The 25,763-nt window shown below is 39.3% G+C and overlaps 1 protein-coding gene across 4 annotated transcripts in view; it reads left to right on the top strand.

Annotated features, from left to right (window-relative positions):
- SMOC2 (SPARC related modular calcium binding 2) overlaps positions 1 to 25,763 on the top strand; it is a 148,520-nt gene that overhangs the window by 97,930 nt on the left and 24,827 nt on the right. For all 4 annotated transcript variants that reach the window (XM_054195051.1, XM_054195053.1, XM_054195049.1 and 1 more), the window contains exons 8-9: positions 3,372 to 3,558; positions 10,658 to 10,740. In XM_054195051.1, coding sequence (XP_054051026.1) covers positions 3,372 to 3,558; positions 10,658 to 10,740 — 270 coding nt within the window. The remainder of the gene's footprint in view (positions 1 to 3,371; positions 3,559 to 10,657; positions 10,741 to 25,763) is intronic.

Raw genomic sequence — 25,763 nt, 5'->3', positions numbered from 1 at the left:
ACATTTATCACTGGTTCTCCTGGCAAATGAACGTTTGTTGACCATGACTCTTCTGACATTACAAAGGCAATTATGCAGTAGTATGGTAGCTCCATGATAAGAGCTCTTAGTCATCACAGGCTACAATTACATCTTTCCAGTATTCCTGTTGTAAATAATTGAAAGAAAAGTTGGAAAGGGAATGAATGGTTCCCTCAGAGAGGAAATTACACAGAGGGGTAATATTCTGGTTCTGGGAAAAGCAGGCAGAATTATAGGTAAGCACTTTAGAGCAGTTTTCCTTTACTTTATGTAGGAACAGTATTCCAGTGGGGAAAGCAAACAGGGAAGTAGTAATGGTGGCACAAATGGTCATGTCAAAAGTGGACAAAAGCACTGGACTCTGCAGAAACGACTCACTATGCGGTATTGCCTGATAGCTCATTAGCCGTTGTGTAAAGAAGGGAAATAATAAATTATTCTGCACTTTTGGTGAATAAAATGAATGAACTGGGTTCTGCAGATATGTGATAAGTCTCAGTCAGAGTAAGAAGTTAAAGGTTGCAAGAAGGGAAAGTCCTTCACTATAGTTTCTTCTATTTTTTTTTTTGTCTTGAATGCCTGTGCTGATGCTTGCTCTTAAAAGGCAGATTTTTTTTCATCACTGAAGTCCTCTCAGCTGGATTTTCACCTCAGCATTTGGTATGAATCCTGTTATTTTGTCTATTTTTCATACTTTTGCCATTAAGCACTTTTTATCTTTTTACCTTTAAACCTTCCTTTGATTACTGTCACTGGCCGTCCTGTTTCGATCCTCACTTGCAATGTTAAGTTCCACCAGTCTCCTGACTGTCCCTCCTAAAGCTATAAGCCACATTGGCAACCTTCCTTTGACATCTCTCCCATAATACTGCTTCTCTGTACCTCAGAGACTTGAAACCAGGCATAAGGGAGGAAAAGGACAAGAGCAAACCTGACCTAGTGCACAGAGACAAATTTCTAGCTTGAGCAGCAGCTTCTAGAAATCCTTGTCTTGGCAAGTCACTCAGGAGAGTAAAGACTATTTATCTAGGTCTGTGACACCTGCTCCTAAATCACCACCATGCAGACGATTGCGCTGGCCCATGACTCCAGTGGTTTTGAGCCAGCAGTGCTGTCCTTTGCTGGTTGTTTCAGTCAGTGGAAACTAGAGCTGCCCAGAAATTGGGTCGTGTTGCTTATGCTCACAGCTGAAACAGTCTGTATCTGTGTCTGCACCGGGAATTCTCCATCACACCCTCTCTGTGCTGTTACATTTTGTCTGTCTGGATGACCTGACTATGCGATCTCTGTACACCAATGTATTTTCTAAACAAAGCTGAGAGCATGAAAATGTATCGCCCCTCTGGGTTTGCGAGAGATAATAATACCTGCACATCTGCCAGATTATGTTGCTAGTTACAAGGATGTGAAATGAGAGAAGGTCACAGTAGCTAGTGGAATGGTCCCAAGGTTTATCGGCATGAACGAGAAAAGAATTTAGTGGAGTTTAAAGAGCAGTAATGATTTCCTCCCTCTCACTGCAGCTGCTTCACCCCATTTGCTCCTTTTTGCTTGATTATATACAAAACAGAAAAAATGACCAACTAAGCTAAGTGATGCGTTTTCCAGGGTTGTCGTACCTTGTAACTTTATAATCATCATAATCCAGATTCACCGAGTGAAAGATTTATTTTGGCTACTCTAAAAGGATGTTGGAGATGGCTTTCTAATTTGTGAAACCATAGCTATTTTTGCAAAGGTTTTAACATGTAAATAATTAGCTATTTCCCTTTTTTAAAGGAGCCTTTCTGTCCTCACTACACTGATTCTCCAAGTACACTTTATTATCTAAACACTGGTGCTTTGAGAGCTATTCAATCTCTGATTATGTTAGTGGGTAGACAAAGAGAACCATGAAGGATTGATCAATTTATCTAGCTGTCCTGCTCAAATACCATATGAAACAAAAGAGGCAAAAAAAAAATTCAACCAAAGAACTGAAAAAACACTCCATCTGTGCCTTGTAATTAAGGTAGCAAGTGATGTGCTTGTTTTTTAAACTTTCTACATGGATTGGAATAAAATACGCTGAGTCGGAAACCAGTCCATTGTATAGATGGAATTGTGTGCCATTGAAAGTATGAAGGTGTTTAACTTCCTGCCACCTTTTTCCTTGCAACAGAAGTCTTCCCGATTTTGGTCATCTGCATTTGCAAGAAGATGGAAAGGAGCAGTAGCATTCTGGACATAACTAGTGACTTTCTGTCAGTTTTCACCTACAATTTGCAAAGCACTTTCTGAACCCTGTGGATAAGACTAAATGAGATTAGTCTGGAGACGAAACTTGTTGCAAATGCACTAGAAAATCCAGTCAGGTTTCAGCTTGTTCTTCTGTGGGTTGAACAGTGAAAAATCAAGTAAATCCTGCTAGAGATTCAGAGAATGCGTTTCACTAGTCTTTAACTGACTTGAAAGAAGAGCAAATGTTACACACAGATACTTTCTTATTAACATTGAAATGACTTTTCTTTCGCTGAAGAGAATCGTTTATTGATTTAAATCTTCCTGTCAGTAATTTGTATGTTTGTAGAGTGCTTATTGTTATCAACGTTCTTGTTTTTCAAATATTTCGTTTTTGCTCACTGGATTAGTCTGCAGTGCCACATATACCTGCTTAGTAGTGATCAAAAATCCGCAGCGGAGGTGTTTCTTTATAGATTGGTGTGAACTGACTGGAATTCTCAGGCACTGGGCTTTCTGCTCTTTGCCCGCTGGTTCATAGTTTTGTGTAAAGGCTAGGAATGTGTAGACACGTAAGCTTTTCTCACATCCAGAAGAGATATGGGGCATGTTGTTGTATAGGTATTACTTCATCAATAGCAGAATCACAGAAAAGAAGGTGGAATAATTTTCTCACTATTAAGAAGTTGTTCCAAAACTGGAACGAAAGAGCAGAATATAAACATCTAAATTAATATCTAGATGAATAATTCATATAAGGAATCCTAAGAAGTTTTATTTTTACTGTTCCCTCTGAAAAGAATCAGTAGTTTAGCAACTGTGCAGTGGGCGAGGATTTTTTTAAGATGGCAGAGAATGTTTTTTGTTATCCATAGATTATGTCTATTAGAGATAGGCAAGGAGATGTCGAGGTATTATTTGGACTGTATGATGAAGCAGCTGCATGAGAAGGAAACTGAAGTTCCTAACAGTATACAGCATAAGCCAATGTAGCTAGTATTTGAGCTGTAGCAAGCCTCTTCAAATACAATCCTTATATGCAATCAAAGAAAGATATAAAAACTGTTTGATAAAACTAGTAGGCCCTTTCCATATAGCTTCTTCAGTATTTTTTCTTTTCCTTCCAAAAGCATCGTCATGTGATCAAGAACTTCAGTCAGCCCTGGAGGAAGCTAAGCAGCCCCAGAAAGACAATGTGTTCATTCCAGAGTGTGCTCAGGGCGGCCTCTACAAACCAGTGCAGTGCCATCCTTCCACAGGCTACTGCTGGTGTGTTCTGGTGGATACGGGACGTCCCATCCCTGGAACATCAACCAGGTAAGGGAATATACATTCAGTGCTCAAAAGCCGTAGTGAGAAGATGCCTTAGTGTTCTTGTATTAGCATGTAGATGTCTGTAGCTGGTGGAATTATGTCATATAGGTTTCTTCCACTGTGAAGTGAAATATTACTAAAGAGCCATCAAAAGTTAAGGCCAGATGGCCACAGATTCTTTCACTGCAGTGTCTCAGACAGTTTGCTCCCCTAGTCCTCTATTTTACTTCTATTTTGTGCTGGGAAGCCAAGGCTTGGAGCAGGTAATGAATAAGCCTAGAGGAAACCTCATGCTCCTTAGCCTGAATATAGGAAAACCAAGTAAGATTGTCTATGACAGAAACCACATCCAACCTCAGAAATATTCAGTTAAATTTCCAGCAGCCTTCTCAGCTATTTCATATGATTGGTTTGATGGAACAACTGCTCAGGAACCCAAGAGAGGAAATATCCTTTTAGTGTGTTATTAATAGAAGCTTGGAGTTCAGTCATCTTAGCTGAGCCGGATACATGGTAAAGGGTTGTGAACCACATAGAGCAGATGTAGGCAAGGCAAGTATCAGGTTCCAAAAGATGTTATTTAGGCTGGTTATTGAGGTTTGGCCCTTGTAGGAATGCTACAGAAGCCCATTTAAAGCTGGTGGGTAGTATGGATATCTTGATGCAGTTGTAAACCTTTTCAAGCTTAAGAGAAAATCATAGTTTACCATTTGCATAAGGTTTGTGAAAAAACATTATAAGCCACTTGCTGTAAAGTGTTATATTCTTAGGGAGTGTTTTGCACATATTCTTCAAATGCTGATTTACTGATAGCTGTTTATACCATAGTCTAGACCATGCCAATTACAGTACCAGCTGAAGTGAGCATGACTTAAAGTTACTGTTGATCTGCTGTTTCTGGCAAGTTGAGATCCATAAACTGTAAAAACAAAATAGTCCATATTTGGTCCTGAAACTGTAGGATCAGTACACATGTTGTGTGAGGATATAGAGATGCCCTCTAGAGATTCCAGAGGCTCCCTTTTCTGCTCTTCCTCTGCTCTCCACCCCTAGGATTGTTCACTTTCTTGTTTTTAGTGCTAATACTTCTTTGAATTATAGTTTAAATCATTTTATGGAGCCTTAGCTCCTATTCTCTAATTTGAGTCCAAATCATCTTCTTGTGCTTGTCAAGGAACAGGGCTTCTGCTAATTTTTTTGTAGTTCTTCTTTATGAGTATCATTTCATTATAGAACCACAGAATAGTTGAGATTGGCAGGGACCTCTAGTACAACCCCTCTACGCAAAGCAACATCAGCTAGAGTAGATTGCTCAGGACGCTGTCCAGGTGGGCTTTGAACATCTCCAAGGATGGAAAGTCCACAGCCTCTCTGGGCAGCTTGTTCTAGTGTTTGATCACCATCACAGTTTAAAAAAAAAGAAAAAGTTTTCTCTTACATTTAAATGAAATTTCCTATATTTCATTTTGTGCCCATTGCCTCTTTTCCTGTCACTGGACATCACTGCGAAGAGTCTGACTCCTTTTCTATATTTGCCCACCTTTGGATATTTATAGACATCAATAAGATCCTCCCTGAGCCTTCTCTTCCACAGGATGACCAGTCACAGCTCTCTCACCCTTTCCTTATTATGTCAGCTATTTCAGTCCTTTAATCATATTCATGGCCCTTTGCCAGACCCATTCCAGTATGTCCACGTCTCTCTTGTCTGGGGAGCCCAGAGCTGGACCAGCACTCCAGATATGTCTCACCAGTGCGAATGAGAGGGGAAGGATCACCTCTCTTGACCTGCTGGCAATACTATTTCTAATGTGTCCCAGGAGGCTGTTGGCCTTCTTTGCTGCAAGGGCACATTTCTGCCTCATGCTCAGATTAGTGTCCATCAGAAGTCCCAGGCCCTTGCCGCAAAGTTGTTTTCCAGATGGTTGGCCCCCATCCCGTGCTGGTACAGGGGGTTAATCTTCCCCAGGTGTGGAAATTTTGCATTTGCCTTTTTTTTAACGTCATGAGATTCCTGACAGCCCATTTCTCCAGCCTGTTGAGGTCCTTCTCAATGGCAGCACAACCCTCTGGTGTATCAGCCACTCCTCCCAGTTTTGTATCACCTGCAAACTTGCTAGGATTGTTCTCTGTCCCAGCATCCTGGTCATTAATGAAGAGGTTAAACAATATTGGCTCTGGTATTGAACTCTGGGGTGCTCCACTGGTGACTGTTTTCCAGATGAAATTTGAGGTGCTGATCCCAACTATTTGAGACTGGCAGTTCACCCAGTTTTCAACACACCTCGCTGTTCGTTTATCTAGCACATGCTTCATCAGTTTGTCTATAAGAATGTAATCAGAGACTGTGTCAAAAGCCTTGCTAAAATTTCCATAAACGATATCTGCTCTTCTCCCCTCATCCACTGAGCAAATCATCTCGTCATAGAAGGCTACAGGGTTGGCCAAGCATGATTTTCTCCTCATAAATCCATGCTGACTGTTCTCAATCACTTTTTTGTCCTTCATATGTTTTGAAATACCTTTTAAGAGGATTTGCGCCATCACTTTCCACAGGAATTGTGGTAAGGCTGATTGGTTTGTTATTTGGCTCCTCCTTGCTCTTCTTGAAGATAGAAGTGACATTTGCTTTCTTCCAGTCCCCAGGAACCTCCCCCAGTCACTATGACCTTTCAAATGTAATTGAGAGTGGCCTCACAATGACATCAGCCAGCTCCCTCAGCACTTGTGGGTGCATTCCATCAGGTCCCATGCATTTGTGTATGTCCAGTTTGTTCAAACTATCCCTGACTTGATCCTTCTCTACCAAGGGTAAGGCTTCCTTGCTTTATGCTTTACTACTGGTCTCAGAGACCTGGGATTCCTGAAGACTGGTCTTACAAGTAAAGACCAAGGAGAAGGCGGCATTGAGTACTTCTGCCTTCTCTATGTCCTTTGTCACAAGGTCCCTTGTCCCACGCAGCAGCAGGCCCACATTTTTCCTAGTCTTCTTTTTGCTGCTGATTGGCATGTAAGAAGTCCTTGTTGCCCTTCATGTCCCTTACTAGATTTAGCTACAGGGGGCTTTGGCTTTCCTAATCCCATCCCTGCACACTTGGACAGTATCTGTATATTCCTCCTGTATCACCTGACCTCGTTTCCACCCTTTGGATGCTTCCCTTTTTAAGTCTGAATTTTGTTTGGTGCTCTTTGTTCATCTGTGCAGGCTTCCTGCCATGTCCTGCACATCGGGATAAATCATTAATGAAACTGGAGGTGGTGATCCTTGAAAATCAACCAGTTAACTGTCTTATTCATATGTATACTGTGCATGCAGTGTGTGTGATCTTGGCTTCTACTGTCATAAAGACTGGAATTCTGGATATTCCCAACCCCCTTGATGAATCACCTATGGATCCAGAATCAGTCTCTGCCTTCTTTTTTTCCTGTTTGGTCTGATGGCCTCTTGTGTTTGGTAGTTACACAGCCACTCAGCTGTGGGAGAAGAGGTGGCAGGGAGGTCTTTCACTGTGCTACACGTCTCTGAAGTTGAAAGGCTGGCAAGTCGGGTTCAATCATCTCATGCATATGGTTTAGACACAAATATTCCTTTTGCTTGATGAGTGCTCTGCCTGATGACTAATACTCAAAAGATCAACTGCTGTGGTCTTGACCGTTTCTGATTTGTTCAGCTTTGCTGGACTTACGGGCAGTTCTCAATGGAGCTCTGAGGAAGTAATATTTAGTAATATCTCCAGAGAGGACATTTCTGAGCACAGATGGAAAAGTACAGTACTCAATTTTAGGAGTTTCATACTAAATAAAAAATCACTGGTGTATTTAGGAATCTACAGTCCTGGTAAACAAGCAGGTGTTACTGTCTGGAGTTGAAGAAGAGTGTCTAGACTTCATTTCTGGGAAAGATTTAAGTGGACTGGAATCCCATGAATTATTTCTTGATTTTAATTTCTTCTTCTATATTGATAAAATTAAACTTTTTTTTTCTCTAGTAGAGGGAAGTGAAGCGGGATCAGGATATGATGAGAAAGATGCAGTTGTCTTTTTGCAATTCTTTCTTATAGAATGGAAAGAGTGAACATGGGAGTCTTGCCTAGTTTAAAGAACCACAGACTCATGCAAAATGGTGTATGCTCTCTTCCAGCTTTCCACTGCAAAATACAAATTAGAAAAGTAGCTGTTAAAACTCTATTGCAGGAACTGATAGCATTAGTAGTCCTGGTAGCAAGATGGATGCATTGCATCCTGGAATTTCTTTCTGCAAATCTGGATGAAATCACTAGGGGACAACAGTGAAAGGATAGACAGATCTGGGAAGCTGTTGCGGGAACAGCTGAGCATTTTTCATGTTGTTTGTTTTGAATACATTCATCAGGATGAAATTTGTTATATCCTCAGGCTCTGAATATCACAATAAACAGTAGTCTCATTAAATTAGACCCCCAAAATAAAGGGAAGTTATTAGTACTCATTCACTTTCTAATGTACTGTATATGAAAAAAAGACAAATCATTTGTCAATGAAAGTATTCCAGAAAAAAATAAAAATAATTCTAGAGTTAAAATAAAAATACGTGAATGAAGAACCACTCTAGAACATTTAAGGCAGTAAAATTCACAAGAAATAGGTGAAGTCACGGTGTAAAGCTGGCTTTTATGAAAGCCTAGAGGAAATGTCCATTTGACTAAAAGGAGGTAATGTATTTAAAGGGTACAAACAACTGTTCCCCCAAAAGTCTATCAGTATGGTCCTCACCAGCTGGCTCCCAAAGCCTCTCGAACATCACAGCGTAACCCTCAGCCTTTTTGCGCAGCAGGCCCATGAGTCTGTGTTATCACAGGCAACTTTTTAGCAACTAGGATCATGGGCAAAGTAAACCCCAATCCACGTGTACAAGATTCTCTAAACTTAAAAAAGAACATAAATCAGCTGCTTCACTGCAGAATCCCTGTGAAAGCCTCCGTCCTCTACAGCTTTGTACAGCTCAGTAAATCTCAATGCTTCCCAGCAGGGCAGGCCCTTGCCGACTCTAGATACACATTCACTGCTAGGTATTCTTTCCCCTTTAAAATTCAAAACAGTAACTTGGGATGTCTTTTGACTACATTATTTTTAACCTGGCAGTGCTCCATTCTGACATGCTATCCTTTTCCCCATTTTCCCCATGAAAACTGAGGCAAGTGTGTTTTTTCTTATCAGTTCTTAGCATGGCTGTTCCTGTATGGTAAATTTCTAATGATTAATTTTGTCTTTCTTCAGTTGCCTTAAACAGTTAAACGTAGACTTTTCACATTGCAACATTTTAACACCTATTGGGCTCTAATAGATTTAGTTTGTGTACGATGAACTACGTTTGTATTTAACAAAAATAGAAGCCAAAAGGGTAGAAGAGTAGAGGCCAAAAAAGAAAGTGTAGGCACAGAGCAGTAACAATAACGGAAGAGGACGAGGGGAATGCAGAGTCAGGTATCAGATTAATTGGGGACCAGGCTGGTTGCCAGATACTGCATTAGTGAGTATTGCTCAGAGATTTTCCTTTCACTCGTTTCTTGGCTGATTGAGGTGGTCATCCATCGGGTATCTGAATCCAACCCATGCTATCAAAGCAGCTTCTATTCCTGCCGTTCTTTAGGAAAACAAGCGCCTGTGGCTCTCCCATGTCCATGAAACAACACTGCCTTCTTGCAGCAGCCAAAATTTGATGGGCCAGTGGGCAGCATCATCAGATGATGTGGAAATAAATTAAGCACTCAAAGGAAAAATAATATTGAAGGTTTTTTCATTCTGCCTGATAATTAAGATCAGAATACTTAGGTATTGTTGTTAGGGGCAATCTGGCCTGAACCCAGGACATAGTCTCCATTTAATGCTTTTAAAAAGAATATTTTGTTCAAAAAGTTTGGATTAATATACTTTAATTAGACATATTAGTGTGCTGCTCAGTAAATGTCATTTTTGGGAACTTAGAATGGGAGAATTTCAAAGAAAGATGAGCAGTTACATAAAGTATGAAAGAACTAGATTCAGTGAACAGGTATGTGTGTGCACACACAGGTATGTGGACACAAGTCGTATTACTAAGTGCGTTTAACTGAGAATCGAGACTTTCTCTGAAACGCTACACACTAAATTCTGCAGCTTCAAGCTACTTTAGAAGAATGAGAAAGTAATATTTCTCAGATTCTGTCAAGCTGTGCGAAAAAACACCATGAATCGGTAGTGGGACATAAGGAAAAAGAAGAGATTCAGCAGCAGATGCTTCCACGATTCCCAGTCTTGCATGAAAGATATTGCTAGTGGTGTTGTGTAAGTCAATGTTTTTTGGAAGTGCAAATAGCACAGAATTTCTTGTTACCATCTGGAGTAACAAAGTGACTTTAAGTAAACTCAGAAAGCATAGAGGAACCAGAATATTTAAGAGATTCAGTATTTTTCACAATCCATTTCAAGCCATTCCAGCCCAATTCCCTTCCTTCTGGAAACCATCTCCGTTCATTACTCTTGCTCAAAATGTTAGCTGTTCATGCTTAGCTCTTCTTATGTAAATGAACATTTTTTTTAGAGAGGATACAGTAGCACATGGCTTTAGAGCTGCAGCAGTAACTAACTACAGTACCTCCCTTGCTGTGATTTTGAAATTGCTTCTCTGGTGTTTCCCAACATGAATACTGGGTCAGATGTGAGAATTTGTCATAGTGTTTATGCCTTTTTGATTTGATAGGTGGGAGAAGAGCCTGACTTTGGTTTGGGTTTGGGGGTTTTTTTTTGTGTTTTTTTTTCAGAATTTTTTTTATTGTGTATTACTTTGTAGCAATTCCCCACAGTTTTCTCCTTCCTCAGTTTTCCTCCCTGTAGAATGGGCTTTGGAATAGATAATAATTTTTTAGTTTGATATCAACCCCAGGAGACTAAAGATGTGCTGGCTTCTTTGAGGTAAGTGGAAAATAGGCAGATGAATTCGCATTGCCCCTTCTGAATGAAAAACAAGCTTATTCCCTGAATAAAAGAAGGTACAAGTTTAATTCGGACTACAAAACTGGAAATAAATTAGTTCTAAATCAAATTAACCTTGGCTGGTTTTATTCTCTCCTTGTTTGTTCTTTAGGTATGAACAACCTAAGTGTGATAACAGTGCCAGAGCTCACCCAACTAAAACAAAGGATTTGTACAAAGGACGCCAGCTTCAAGGTCAGTGAAACAGATAAATTTGGTTTCATGCATTCCAATGTTTTGTTTATTCACTGTAATAAATTAGAAAGCAATTTCTTACGCTGTATCAAAACACTGTATCTTTTAGATATTGCTATATTGATTTGCCACTGACTGGAGTCTTTGACTTTGGAATAGTTTATGTAAATATGGGTCTTGGGATGTTGTCAGAGAAAGTAAAGCTCATTTTTCTCAGTAGTTTAAAGGCAGTCACATTCACTTACTGAAATTATTCCTTGCTGTTGTTGTACCAGAGAAGTCAGCAAATATGTCCAGAATAGCTTGGCCTGTACTTCATTGTTCTAGCAAAATCCATGGGAAATTGGCCTCTATCTTCAAATCAGTTTTAAAAATGTGTCATCTACTTACTTTTTTCCAAGATTGCCCTTGTCAGTTTACCTCAGAATTATATTATTTTATTCTTCGCTGTTGTAGAAACAAACCTTGGTGTTTATTAGACATTTCATTTTTTTTCACGTGTTTTATAAGCGTGTGAGAGACCTTATCTCTGGATAGTTGAGCTACACAGAAGTCAGCAGGCTTGCTTCATCTTTTAAATGGCCATTTAATATGTTTGAATAACTTGAGGTGTAGCAGGTTAAGTGATATTGCACATTTCACAAGGGAATTATGAATCCCCGTGAGCTCTTGTAAAGAACCAGGAACAAGCAAATAATGTCGGCAGATTTTTTGTGTCATCAAAAATATTTCAGTGTAGCCACCCAGAGAAATATCTAGGCAATAATTCTGAACTAAACATGCCCATCAGTGTTGAAATGCATACAAAGCAGACATTAATACTCTTTTGTCATGAAAATTTAATTACAAAGTATAATAAAAAAAAGAAGTGAGAAATACAAATGATATGTTATTATACAGTATATAATTATATCTTGCGTTCTACATAGAAAGAAGTCAATCGTAGGATTAACTGTAAGCTGTCCAATTACTGTGGCTGTAAAAGTAGCAAGTGTGACCCAAAAACATATCTAGCTAGGTATGATGGGGCAGACAGACAGGAGCAGGACAGACAAGGCAGAGAAGGAAACATTCATGCCATTTTAGATAGCGCTATTATTTTTTCTGGATTTTACCTAGAACTGTGGGTTCAGTTCTGGTCATCTGCGTTCAGGCAAAGGGATACACAGGAGAAGTCAGCTGGCACTAATGTGTCAGGGAAAGCAGCTACGTTCCAAGAGGAGGCAACTAGCATTTGCTTCATTTAGACAAACAAGGTGAGGTCAGGAGGCAATATGGTTCCCCTGAGACCATGAGGAAGGGAAACTGTTTTCCTCTGCGACAATTTTGGCACAAGAAAAATTGGTATGAACTACCCTGAATGAATTTCATCTGGGAGCTGTAAAACTATTTCCAACTATTAAAGCAGTGAGGCAACAACCTCCTAAAGGACTAATAATGAGGCAAAAAGTCTAGTTATTTTTTTAGGTAGATTTTAATTACTTTACGAATGAGACAGTGGGAGACAGGGTCAAATGAGTGAAGTACTCCGTGTTATGGCTTATCACTTAAGACACTGAACAAGTATATATACTAAGTGACAAAAAGCTGATTTACACTAACAATTCACCTTGGAGCATGAATTTCACAGCTCTTAACAAATAGTCTCCATTTCTCTTCCTTCACAAAAAAAATGATGATGCGTCTCTGACGCGCAGTTTTGCTGTTTAGCTGCTCAGAGAGTTCAGCAAGAACCATATGTGCCACATAAATCCTCAGATATGTGAAACTTAGTGGTAAATACAGCTCTGTTGACAGTCAGATTGATGATGTTTATCCATCATTTCATCAGTCGGTACTTGCTTACTGGAGCTACTTACTGCTGTTGTAACTTCAGGGAAGTTAGCAGGTATTTCAGGGATAACTTGACAAATATTTTGGACCTTGTTGCAGCCTTTCAATACTTAAAGGGGGCTTATAAGAAGGACGGGGACAGGCTGTCTAGTAGGGCCTGTAGCTATAGAACAAGGGGGAATGGTTTAAACTAAAAGACAGTAGATTCAGACTTAGATACAAGGAAGAAATTTTTTACGATGAGGGTGGTGAAACACTGGCACAGGTTGTCCAGAGAGGTGGCGGAGGCCCCATGCCTGGAAACGTTCAAGGTCAGGTTGGATGGGGCTCTGAGCAACCTGATCTAGTGGAAGATGTCCCTGCTAGTCCCTGGTTTGGACTAGCTGACCTTTAAAGGTCCTTTCCAGCCCAAACTATTCTATTATATTTTACAATCCTTACTCCATGGAAACCAATGGAAAGTTGGCCATCTTCAGCGGTTTATTTCAAACAGCACTTGCATGGTTACAGACTTGGGTAATTACTTGATTTTGTGAGGTTTTTTCTGTGTGAAAAGAACTTGCACTTAGAAGAGAGTATAGCAGAGATGAAGAAACAAGTTTTGCACAAAAAGATACTACTTGCTGGTCATTCCTATCTTTTGCTAAAAATTTTGAAGAATCATTTTCTAGCTGGAATCTTAGAGGGAGGATGGGCAGGTGAGGGGTTTTAAGTTTTCACACATCTATTTCTTATCCAAACTGGTAGTGCTTTTATACAGTACAGTAATAAAGTATTATCCAAAGTCAAGATACTTTGTCAGTGAAACAATTAACAGGAACTTTCTGTGCTGTAAACTCCTACCCAATAAATTCGTTTTCATTAAGTTAGGCAATGGTCTTTTGACTTTCTTTTTCTACTTTATGGTATTTTGCATTGTGTGAGCTTTAGTCCAGCAAACCACTGAAGCAATGTGAGCTCATAATTGTCATAAATTATTATGGATGACAATCTTATGTTGCTTAATCTTTGACTTCCAAATGCTTTATAGTATTTTAAAATAAGACAAATATCAGAATTTCTTACCATTTCAAAAATAGTTATGAGTTAACTGGAAAAGCCTCCCTCTTCTACCCTGCAGCAGCATGAAGTACATGCCTATAGAAGTGACAGGGGGAAGAGGTTACTTCACAGTTGCAGTTGCATTGAGGTGTTTCATTTTTCTTTCTTAGGTCTTTCTCTTTTCTCTCTCTCTCAACTAGTCTATTAAATGCCCAGGTCCTCAGCTGGCGAATTTCTCTCTTATGATACAAACACTACATTAAGTAAAAAGGAATTGAGTTTTCTTTAGATAGGTTTTTGGAAAAAGGAGGTTGAAAGAGGATCCTGCGCAGGTGTGACTAGTTGTTAAAAAGTAACATGTAAAATTGCACAAATGGCTAATACAAATCAACTTTTTGGTAGAAAAGAACCACCGTTGCTCAAAGATTCTCTATTGGAAAGCAATGTTGCAAAGGCATGTTTGCATTTGTGTTGTCTAAATTTAAATACAGCATCTGATCGCTGAGACGTGCCAGGACTGAATAAAAAATGTAGGTTAATTGTGTACTTACTTTCAAGGAATAATACATTTTTGAATGGATGGGTTTGCTTGATTTGCAGCTTATACCCACAAAAATGCAGTAGCCCTGGGTGAAACCACGGTGACTGCCTGCCGTGTAAAACCAGGAAGATTTTAAAACAATTACTTTACTACTGTGAATGATCTTAAATAGGATAAAACCCACTGGTACATCCTCAGGTGGATTGAATTGGCATAGCTCTGCAGCTACACTGATTTATATCACCTGAAAATTTGAACCCATTACATATTAAGCCAAATATTTTTAGCAATAATTTGCAAATAAATCAAGAAGCAGTTTTTGGCAAACACTGGTATCTTGTTAAGGCAGAATTGCAGAAGGTAAGGGCCCCTTAGAGTCTATGGCAAAATTCCCACTGATTTAAACTGAGCTAAGAATGTATCCTCACATCCTAGGGGTAACTTAATATAAAGCATCTGAAATTGAAGGCTAATCTAATGTTTGTAAGAATGATCCAAGCCACCTGTATCTGTTAGATTGGGCTGGAAGTTATACGATAATAATTGTTCCCATTAAATTTCTGGTCCTTTTTTTGAAGCCAAAGCATTTTTCTGAGGTTACTTGTGGTTTTGATCCTTCTCAGAAACTAGTTATTCCAAGATAATGAAAATGAACCGAAAGAGTCTAGAGAATGTCACATACTGGGGAACCAGAGGGGCTTTTTACTTTTCTCACAGTCAGAGTTTTCAAACGTTCATATTTTGACCTTTTGTTCTCCTCTGTGTTATACAGTAAAGTGTATGATGAATGAACATATGCTGTAAAGAGTCTTGAATGATTTATTTCAGACTTTTGGATAACTGGTGGGTTAAACAGGAATTCGGTTTTCTACAGAAGCTGGTCAAGAGCATTTAGAAGGGTATAGTATGGAGGCTAGTTAAGCTAAACCTTTACTATGATGGAGTGAGGTGTAGGTGCCTCTGCATTTTCCTAAAATCTTAAGTGGTAATAGGTCAAATTCAGTCAAGTGAAGAAATATCAGTTCCTGTAACTGTATTTTTTCAGGCTGGGTCTATGGGAGAAGGAATTTTCAAACATTATAGGTATTCACTAGTTTTTAATAACCAGTAAAATATTTTTCTGTGGGCACTCTCAATAGATGTGTATTTATTTATAAATTATGTAGATGTGCTATTGTACTAATAGATGAAGTCTCTTGTAAAACATACCCAGACATAGAAATCAAAAAGAGAAAGATGAAATAAACACAGTTCTATTTTTTTATTTTATTTATTAATAGCACAAAAAGGGGTTTTTGCCTGCACTCCATTTGATTATCTTGTGCCCCCCCTGGGGTACCTGCACCTCATTTTGGAGACCAGCACCTTAGGCAGTGGGTAAGCTACATGTTTATAAAGATAGTCTTACATCTCTTCTAAGCAACCTGGGAGAAAGGGACGTGGATATGTAAGAGAGCAAGACATGAGAGCATATTGAGACAGTGCCAGACTGCTCAGCTAATTTGCCTCAAGGGCAAATCTTTTTCTTATTTAAAAAGTATGCATCGAATGCAGGAAGGCTCTGCTTTAGGCTCCACCGTGTGTGAGGGCTGGATAAACTTTGGATAATCCTTTATGTTGTTTAAGATTTTTTATTCTTACTTAACCTGGGAATTTTTCCTGTAATATAATTTTCATTACCAAGACCTGAAATTTGTAAACTTAAGTGGAAAAATTTGAAAAGTATTGTGAGAAATTTGATTTTGCTCACACAACATTCTTTAATTAGAAGTACCCTTATCTTTTGTGAAGAAAAATAAAAATAATCCAAATGAGTAAAAGGCACACAAGCTTGAGAGTGGGACACAGTGTGGCCAGTGCCAAGCTGGATTTTCAGACTTTACTGTGTTTCTACGGTTTTGTGGCTTTAAGTCAGACCATTGATTTTGTTTTACATTTCATTTTAGTTTATTTAGGTTTCTCCTTTTCTTTAGCACAGTATGTTTTTTGAAATTCCTACAGTTGTGCTACTTCCTCTCATAGAAAAAGATAATTTGGGAGGGGAAACTGTAGTTTGGAAATGACAGTGCATTACAAACTGTAACAATAATACAATCTACTGACTTGGATGAACGTGCTGATACAGTAAGTCCATCTACTAAAAGCCCTGAAAGTCTCCCTTTTCTGTTTTCTCAAAATAGCATAGCTCTTCACTGCTGAATGTTTCCTTTTCCTGTGATGCTGATCTCAATTAACTGAGCTGGAATCCAGTAGAATGCATCAATTGCATTGAAGTTACTGTAGATTTCTACTGGTGAAGTACGATCAGCATTTCACTCTTATTTTCATCCTTCCTGGCAATCCTGCAGCTCTCTGAAAAGCCTCACTTCAGATACTTCTCATTATAATTTTTCGATCCTAGAGCATTTCTCCAAAAAGCCGAGTATTTTGCGGTTTTGATAGCACTGTTAATAAGCATCTGAAAGGTTTCCATTTTTAATGTCTGGGGTTTATTCTGTGACAGAAGAAGGATCCAAATTAGTAAAATTGGCATCTTTGCTCAGCCTCTATGAGGCAGATTTCAAATTCTCAGTTTGAACAAGACTACAGACCACTGCCGCCTCCTCCTGCAACCCCAAACCAAAACCCAGTGGTCTTTCCACCCAGGGCCTAAGGTCTGCTGATCGCTCTGTTGGTGCTGCGATGGTCTACAGTTTATGTCAAGCTAAGAATGTTAGAATGTTACTTACTTGAAATGTCTTGATGCATGTCCCTTGTATAGTCAATCAACTTAATAACAAAAAAATTCCCTTAAAACTTCTTTCAGCTACTGTTTTGTCCTCTGGATCTTCATAAACTTAGTTTAACCTTGCCATTCAAGCAGTTAATATTTTCTCCTGAAAATCATGCATGAGAGCTGTTTAGCTCATTTGTTTATTTCACATTGGTGCTACTTAAGAGTAAAAGTATTCCAACTGCACGGTTTTCTTCCTATTGTAATGGCTTTATTTACTGTGTTTCTGATGGCATATTCCAGCACTGACCCTGAACAGTTTATATTTTGTGGAGCAAAACTCATGATTTAAGTTATGGGTGAATTATGTGTGGGTAAGTACAGTTTGCTTTTGGTTGTTGGCAGTGCATCTTCTTTTTCCAAAGTTAAAGAGAAATAGTCGGAAACGCTCAAACCACAATGATGCAAGACCCACAGCCAAACAGCCATCACATACAGTGTCTTACTTCAAAGGCATCTTTTAAAAAAAAAAGAGTGATAGAGATTTAACTGCTTTTCCTTTTGAGGTATGATCCATTATACTTTTACAGCTACTCTGCTTTTGACCATGAGCACATCAGATTTCAAAAGGTACCAGGCTATTTCCCAGCTAAAACACCGAGGTACCACCACTGGTCTACCTAATCTTGCTTACTGTAGTTCCACTCAGTTCTTTGCCTCCTCTGTGGAGTTCGGTACTGGCACCGAGTAGAAAATAATCTTACCTTACTACACGTTCTTAAACATTCGAATGACTAAAAACTTGCTTGTTTTTAAAAGTATCAACAAAGTAATTGAGTATTTCTGATCATAATATAGATTATATACATATGCCTGCCTTCCCCTGAGCTCCAAATTGTTAGGCCAATTGGCATGTAACTTTCTCCACTGAGCTGAGATTTAAAAGGATTATATGTTTATGATGTGCAGCTTTTTGGCTGCATGAGCTAATATTTAAAATATCCCTTTCTGCTGTTGAATCTTAAAGCTCTGAGCTGTCAAACAAGAATTTGAAGTTGCTGGCTGTTTTGAATGAGCCTGTAACTATTGTCCTGAGCCCTATGCTGCTTTATTTACCAAAGATAAGTAAATAAGAGGTAAGTAAAGCCCTATACTCCTTTACTTACCAAGAGATACAAAAAGGCTCTATATGGAGCAGTTCAGTGTAGATAAGTGTTTGAACTATGACCAGGAAATGTTGGTGCAAAGACGGTGTGAACCTTTACAGCAGCGATGGCAGAACGTGGTAAGGATGAAGGAGGGGGCCTGCCGGGAGGACGGGAGAGGTGAGGCTCGACAGAGAGGTGCAGAGGGGTGCTGGAGAGCCGGGCTTGCTCCTCCTCAGCCCCCTAGTGCTGTGGGAGGCAGGGGAATGGCTGCTTCCCCTTCCAAAGCAGTAGCTGTCTAATGTATGGGGCTGCATGAGGACGCCCAACTTTCCAGCCCTCTGCTATAATGAACGGCTGGATGTCTTTGTAGCACTGTAGGCCTCATATAGGTTAGTGACAGCTCGGTGAAGGCCTCTTTCCACATGTTTCTGTCCACTGCAATTACCCTGTGCTGGCAGCCCGAGACAGAGGCGGGGGAGATGCTGACCAGGCAAGGACGTGGCTGCCACAGAGGAGACCTGCATGTCCACAGTGCAGGAGGGTGGATGCAAGGCCAGCACGCTGGGTGGGTGAGAAGAGGGGGCTGCAGGCAGCACACGGGCTCAGTCAGGGTGCCCACACTGTAACAGGAAAGCTTATGTGAATACTGAGTCGTGGTGGCCTGGGGAGGATGTCGTCCTAAGGCAGTACCTCTCATGACCGCGTAGGTCTACTGATGAAACCTCCATATAAACAGGGAGGTCTGCAGCAGTAAGTCCTGAGGCCACTACCATGGCTTCAGAGCAGCTGAACCTCCGAAGACGACTCTGCCTCTTTAAACTGCAACCATTTGCTTAGGCTTTTGGATTGAGTATCTTCAATATCACTACCCTATTGTCTGGTGACATGATTATATTGTAGTCTCCCCTCCGGAGGAAGGCAGGCCTGCAGGTTAGTTTTCAAGGCTCTGCAGATCACGTTTATTTCCTGCCCACCCTCTTCTGTCCATCTCCCCATCCTGTCTTTAACTACTAATGGTCTGGCCACAGTTCTTCATATTGCTTTATTTTTGCCTCACTTTGTAGTCATTTCTTAACAACACAATATCTGCCCCCCAACCTACAGCAGAAATATTAATATCCGAAGCAAAAAAAATGCACAGGCCCATAACTTAAGAGGTTCTTTAACTTCCAGTCATGTGTGAATTTGTCTAAAAAAAATACAGTGAAAGCATTTGAGCTACTAGTAAAGCACCAGTGAAAGACACAGCTGTGTCCCAGCTAGCAAAAGAGAAAAGCTGGCTGATTGAAGGTGATGCTACTGGCGCAGCAATAGCATTTCATTCATTGGACTATTTAATATTAACCTATAATTTTATGTTTATTTTAAAGGGCTATATTAGGAGTAATAAACACTGACTTCATTTGCTTCTCAGCATGAAAAAAATGCTGGAGGCTGTGCCAAAGAGTGTAAATTCTGTTTCTCACCTCACTTGTTGCTGCCCTTTTCCAGCCAAATCCCTTGTTAAGTAAAGCAGCCTTGCCCGCTGTCTTGCTCCATGCCACAGGGTCCTGTTCTCAGTGGGAGTTGAGAAAGTCCCTGCAGTAGGATACCTCCGGGGGACACGTGCCCAGAAAGGGAGAATGTTCTCCTGTTACTGGCTGGCTTCCCAGGAGGTTGTCACCCAGCAGCTGTACAGTCACTGTCTCTGCACCAGCACTCTCCAAATGAGTTTCTGGTTGTGTTTTTTCTCTTCTTGGCCAAAGAATGATGAAGTGAGAGAATGCTTTCGATCAGAAATGCCTTTTCTAAGTCCAAGTGGACATCAGAAAAGTTCCACTGACCCTCATGAAGCTGTGTTCATTTGCACTCAACGAGGATGTAAATATGTAGACAAATGCTGCCCCCTGCACTTGATGATTTTGCTGTTGATTCTGATAAAGATGGACCCTTTTCTTCCATTTCTGACTAGGGTAATGTTTATTTTGGATTGAATATATATATACATATAAATATATGCATATTTTTACATTAAATATATGCATATGTGTATACGTTTTAAATATTTGTTTTCACCTCAGTGAGAAATAAGGAATTGCGAAGCCTATTCTGCCATAAAACTTCAGTAAAGCTGAAAAAAGCCATTTCTGAAAGATACTTTAATTCCTTCCTTCAGTTTATCTATACGTTTTAATCCGTACACAGTTTAATACATACAGTGTTCTAAATCCAGCAATGAAAAAGCTTCAGATGAACACTTCTTTTTTTCTTTGCCTTTAAAAAAACCAAAACAGCATCATGGATAATAATCTCATTATCAGGAGTTGGAGGCTGTGCCAACTCATGGAGCTGATTTAGAGAGGGCTAATCCTTTTTTGGTCTTTTACTGAAAAGTTTCTAATCGCTTCATAAATCTGTGCTTGTATTTAGCAGTTCTTTACCTCTACATGGTGTAATTTTACTTGAATATCTCTGAACTGCTTATAGGAAGGAGCTCACCCACTAACAATCATCAAAACAGTGAACTTGCTATCTAAAAGGAAATTCTGTCTTGCAAGACAGTGAAAGCTTGGGCTTTGTAATGCCATGGCAGATCAGCCTGTAACAAGAAGATGTAGTACACAGCCCTCCTGGATGATACTCTGAGTGCGTTACTAGTCAAACACACTTGGCAGAATAGGAAAATCTATCTTATGCTTCTAGTCATCGCACCAAAGAATGGGAAAAATCCACAAATCATTCATTCTTACCCATTCAAGGAAATGGTCATTTTTGTAATATCTAAAAGTAGAATAGAGAGTTTGATATATAAATATTCAATGAATCAGATCCTTATGCTAGAATTATGTCTCTATGTCCCACTGGCGTCTGTTTTAGGTTGAATCTCTTTCTGGAAGTGCCTGTCTCCATTGACCATAGAGGGAGCAAGTATGACTAACATCAGTAGTTGCATATATTTTGATAGCTCATATTAAATGATGTAATTCCCACCTTACCTGAACAGATAGTGAAGACGAATGACTGTGGTATTCCACAAGCAGTGAGATACAGCCTGGCTTTGTCTCTGCTGTGGTCGATGGTACTCAGCTGAGATTGGATCATGCAGCAACCTTTTTTCTTGCACTGTTCTACTCTGAAGTGCTTTTAGCAGGGAAATAAGTCTGTCAATACTAATAGGGTATGAGAGCATCTGTTTGAAAAATGGCATTTTTTTCAGATACTCCCTTATCCTACTTAAGTATTTGGAATATTACATACACTGTGGATATTGGGTCGGTGGGAGATGGAGAGGAATGACTAATGGCTCCCTGAAACCAATTTAATCTACTGAAATCTTAAATTTCATTCTCCTCAAACTAGTACTTCATGTAGACTGCTCGGACCTGCTTACTGATGACAAGCCCCGACCCTCTGTGCATGGACTAATACTCTGTCCTTCCAGAGATTTCTATGGGTCAGCATTCAGCTGCTCAAAATCGCGTAGCGTTTAGCTCTCCCAGGGGCTAAACAGAGATGATCTAGAATTGAGAGCTGAGAGCCCTTCCTTTCTACTGAACGTTATATTTACTGTCCTTTTATTTTTAGTCTTTTTTTCTAATACGAAAAAGATGAAGAAGGAAATGAATGTATGTGAAATGTTTTGATGCAGAGATTAGCCTAACCAAGAAATCTATAAGAAAGTGCAAGATGGTGCATGTTAAACAGCTTTGTTTCTTTTATTAAGAGCTCTGTGGAAAATATTTGTGAGTATTAAGAAAACCAGGATACTTACTGTCTTTTAAAAGGAGTCTGAAGTTTACAATGAAAATACCTCAGACCCTTTTAAAACGGCTGCTTGTAAGTACATGACTATAGATACTGAGGTATTGTCTGTGCCCAGCATAAGATCCTAGCATAAGCAGAGTGAAACTTTGATCACATTGGAACCTAAAAGGGATTAAAACATTTGCCTTCACTGAACAAACTTTGATGCTGTATTCTTAAAGCTACTAAGCTTCAAGAAATGCATCAAGAAAAAATCTAGAAATAATTTCTGGGGCAATGAAGACACGGGAGAGGTATCTCATAATAATTTCAGGCAATGGGATTGCAGTTCTTGGGTGAGGAATAGAAAAAACAACACAGGAAGGGGGGAAGGTTGATGTGGAATAAGCTCAGTGTTTTCTGCCAGAATGCCTGCAATCTGCAGATCTCGCAATCTGAAAGATGGCAGGAAAAACTCATAAGACTGAACGGAAAAGGCAAAAACCTTTTAGTCTGCCAGGGCTGTAAACATAATGAAAAACGACACCTGAACCTTATCATGACAGTAAGGGGGAGTTGCATAATAAGACACTATTTTCTCTAAAACACATGGTATGGGGCTTCTCCTTTTTCATCTGATAGAGTATAAACTGAATAAAAACATGTCATTGATTTGTAAGGCTGTTCCCTGCAAAACTGATACCTTCCTTTGTTGTGTTTTCATACTTGGATACAAGTTCTCCTTTATTATCTGGCAGAAACAGTTCTCATGTTTAATCTGTGGACAGGGAAAAATAAATATTTTCATTTCTGAATTAATATGTATCTGCAGCTATATTTTCAAGAGGGAACAACACTGGTTAGGCATTTATTCTTTGCCTTTAGTCAAGTGGAGAAGTGTTCCAGGTTTCAAATAAAATGAGAACTTAGTTCCCAGTGAGTTCAGTGGGATTTTCAGTTCCCAGCAACTCTGAAAATACTGTACTGATGATGAACCACTCCAGTAATTTTTGTTTTGTATCAAACAGTGACTTTTTGAAATCCAGACAGAGTTATGAGGCGAGGGCTTGTGAAAAATTAAGCCAGTGCAAGACTTCCCATTTCTGAACATTATGAGTAAGTTAATGTATAATGCAGAAATAACATCCGTTTTGGCTGCAGAGTAATGGCTGAAAGTGTCAAACAAGGAGTTTAGCTCACTTGTCAAGGAAAATGAACATGATAAAGACAAAACTGTTGATATGCTGATCTCACATCAGTAGGTATATTTTCCTGAAGAAAATATTTAGATTTTAGCCTGCTACATTAATGTTTCAGTTCACTTTTACTTTTGAGAAAGAGGCTGTCTTTGACAATCAGAGAGTATGTTCGATGCTCACGTTTTCTAGATACTAGCATGGCTTACATGGGAAGACCAGTGGAACTGGTCACCAGTGTAAAAGACAAAATCAGTATTGCATGCTCTCACTGAAATTGTTTTTATTTTAGAAAATAAAATATCAGTATTAAGCTGAGTTTCCAGCTGAGGTTCAAAGGTGATGCCAGGCTATGTGCTCCTTAGTCACATGGGATCAAAGACATGATTGACTATATATACATGCTATGTCTTGGTAAGGAAGTGCTGCAAGGCTGGTGCAGCCACAGGTAGAGGATGGCAAACCTGCCATACTGTTAATGTGGAGAACCAGGGACCAGGGATGAGCTTGGGAAGTCTCTGTGCTTGGCGTAGTTATTTATTTGTATCACGATAGTTTATAGTTGTTCATGGTCTGGGATCTCAGTGTTCTGAGCGCTGTGCAAACACAGAATAACAAGATGATGCCTGGAAAATTTACAGTCTAGCCGATTGCAAAGCCACTTGGACAATGGGTGGACAGATGCCATCAGCTGAAGAGGCAATGAAAGTTCCTGCCAATTCCTCAAAGTGCCTCAGCCTGCCAACATGTGTCACCTCCGTTTCACACTGGCTGAGCTTAAGCCAGCTGGCTTTTCTCCAGGTCCCTTCTTGCATCAGGTGTTTAGACAGCAGAGAATGCATTTCTCCGGGCTCAGTGAAGAGAGATGTAGAACAAATGTTCTTGTTCACAAAGATGACAGCGTGTACAAGACTATCTCCATGGTTTTCAAATACATGATGTTATCCCTCGGGTTTCAATACAGCTTGTAGGCCTCCACAACTGAGAACCCTCAAGGAAGAAAAGAAATTACTCCATACAAACATCTGGGAATTCTTTCAAAGGATTCAGAATGCTTCACAAGATTCAGAAATTTGCTTCTCTGTAGCTCAGCAGGAGTGCTACTGTTCATAGATTCCTGATGCTAGCATATGACAAAAATCCATGAATAATTTTGGGAAATAAATTATTCAAAAAATTTGCCCTTCACGTTTGTGAAGTTCTTGAATTTGTTTGCTATCTAGAAAAGTCACCTGATAAAGCCTCTTGCTCTGTAAGTCATCCACAATCAATTCGTCGTAAATGTTCCTAAAATACAATTCATGACCTGCTGAACCCCGATCCTGCAAACACTTACTCACATTCTTCTTGTGATTAGTCCCATTAAAATCAAAGGAACCTTTACATGTGGTTGTAAAGTTAAGCCCAGGCATAAGTGTTTGTAGGACGAAGGTTTAGGTTTGTTCCATAACCCTTGATATTCTATGTGCTATATAGTCACTTGTTGCTAAATGAGATGCAGGCACCCAGAACCTGTGGAAAGTCATGATTTTCAGTCCCAGGGTACTATTCCTATTCCCTAACTGGAGAGTTATATCTGGCGGTGAAGAGAATATACTGCATTTTGGATTTAACACATAAATTGCATTTGGATTCAGTTCTACAATCTCACTTGCCATTATTCCTATGTGTCTCTCATTTTCAACATTTCGGGTATGAAGGCATCATAAAAATCTCCGTTAGTTGTGTATGTATGTGTATATGTGTGCATCTAAATAATCACAGTGACTAAAAAGAGTTACTCTTTCATGTATGCTGGAGATTTCCATCCCCTTAATTTCAGTTCAGAGAAGTAATATTTAAATGATCATGAAACAAGATCTCTGAACCACTGAAAAGAGAAGATTCCTGTTTTTCCATGAAGATATGTAGCACATATTTCCATCCTTGGAAATTTTTAAATATATCTGGTACTTGATCTATTAGACTTTGAATGCATAAAGTCAATTTTAAGTTATTAAGAAAAGTATTTTATGAGTTTGAATTTTTATCTCTATCTCAGATCTGTATAGCTGAATTCACAGTATCAAAGAAAGAGCTGGAAGGATATAAAAAATATTTTTGATAAAATGTTTTAAAACTCTTTAAAATATTTATATAAGACAGTTTTGGATTCTTTTTTCCCCAAATGACATGTGCTTGTAGGTTTGTGAAGGTACATTGGGGTAGGATTTCTACTGGTGTTTGTTTGGGGTGATGTGCGCTTAGAATTTCACCACACAGGAATAATGCGTTTCTGATTTATGTGGCTTAAAAGCTCTTATATGATAGCTTACATAGCCCTAAATTTAAATCTGTGTTTATACTAACATGCACATGTGTACACACAGGGATCCTTTTATGGCTCTCAACACGCCCTCCTATGAAAGGGTCTTAAATAGGTTCTACTTACGAATATACTGAAGCCAGCTCAATAAGGAGCTTTCCGATGTATTGAATTGAACTGAACGCATTCTGTGAGCTGTATCCTGTTTCTGCTGTCTGTAATGAACTATTGTGACATACTTTAGGGAAGCATATTAAAATTTTTCTTAGCCTCACTCAAGTTGATTGTACTATTCAAATTTAAGAAAACAGTGGGTTTGCTATCAGAATTTTAAAATTTGTTGAGTGTCCTTTTATTAAGAATAAGAAAAATAAGTAAATACATATTAAGTCAATACTTCCTCTAGCATTAGTTGATATCATCCAGATGATTATAAAGATAACTGCTTGCAGGTAGCTTCATAGTTGACTTAGGTTTTTATTGGAAGGCTTGGCAGTTACTTGCTCCAAAGAAGATTTTAATT

The sequence above is a fragment of the Rissa tridactyla genome, chromosome 3 (genome assembly GCF_028500815.1).
Source record: "Rissa tridactyla isolate bRisTri1 chromosome 3, bRisTri1.patW.cur.20221130, whole genome shotgun sequence".
In the NCBI taxonomy this organism is placed as follows: Eukaryota; Metazoa; Chordata; class Aves; order Charadriiformes; family Laridae; genus Rissa; species Rissa tridactyla.
Note: the sequence above shows the minus strand (reverse complement) of the source record. Positions and strands in the feature narration are given on the sequence as shown.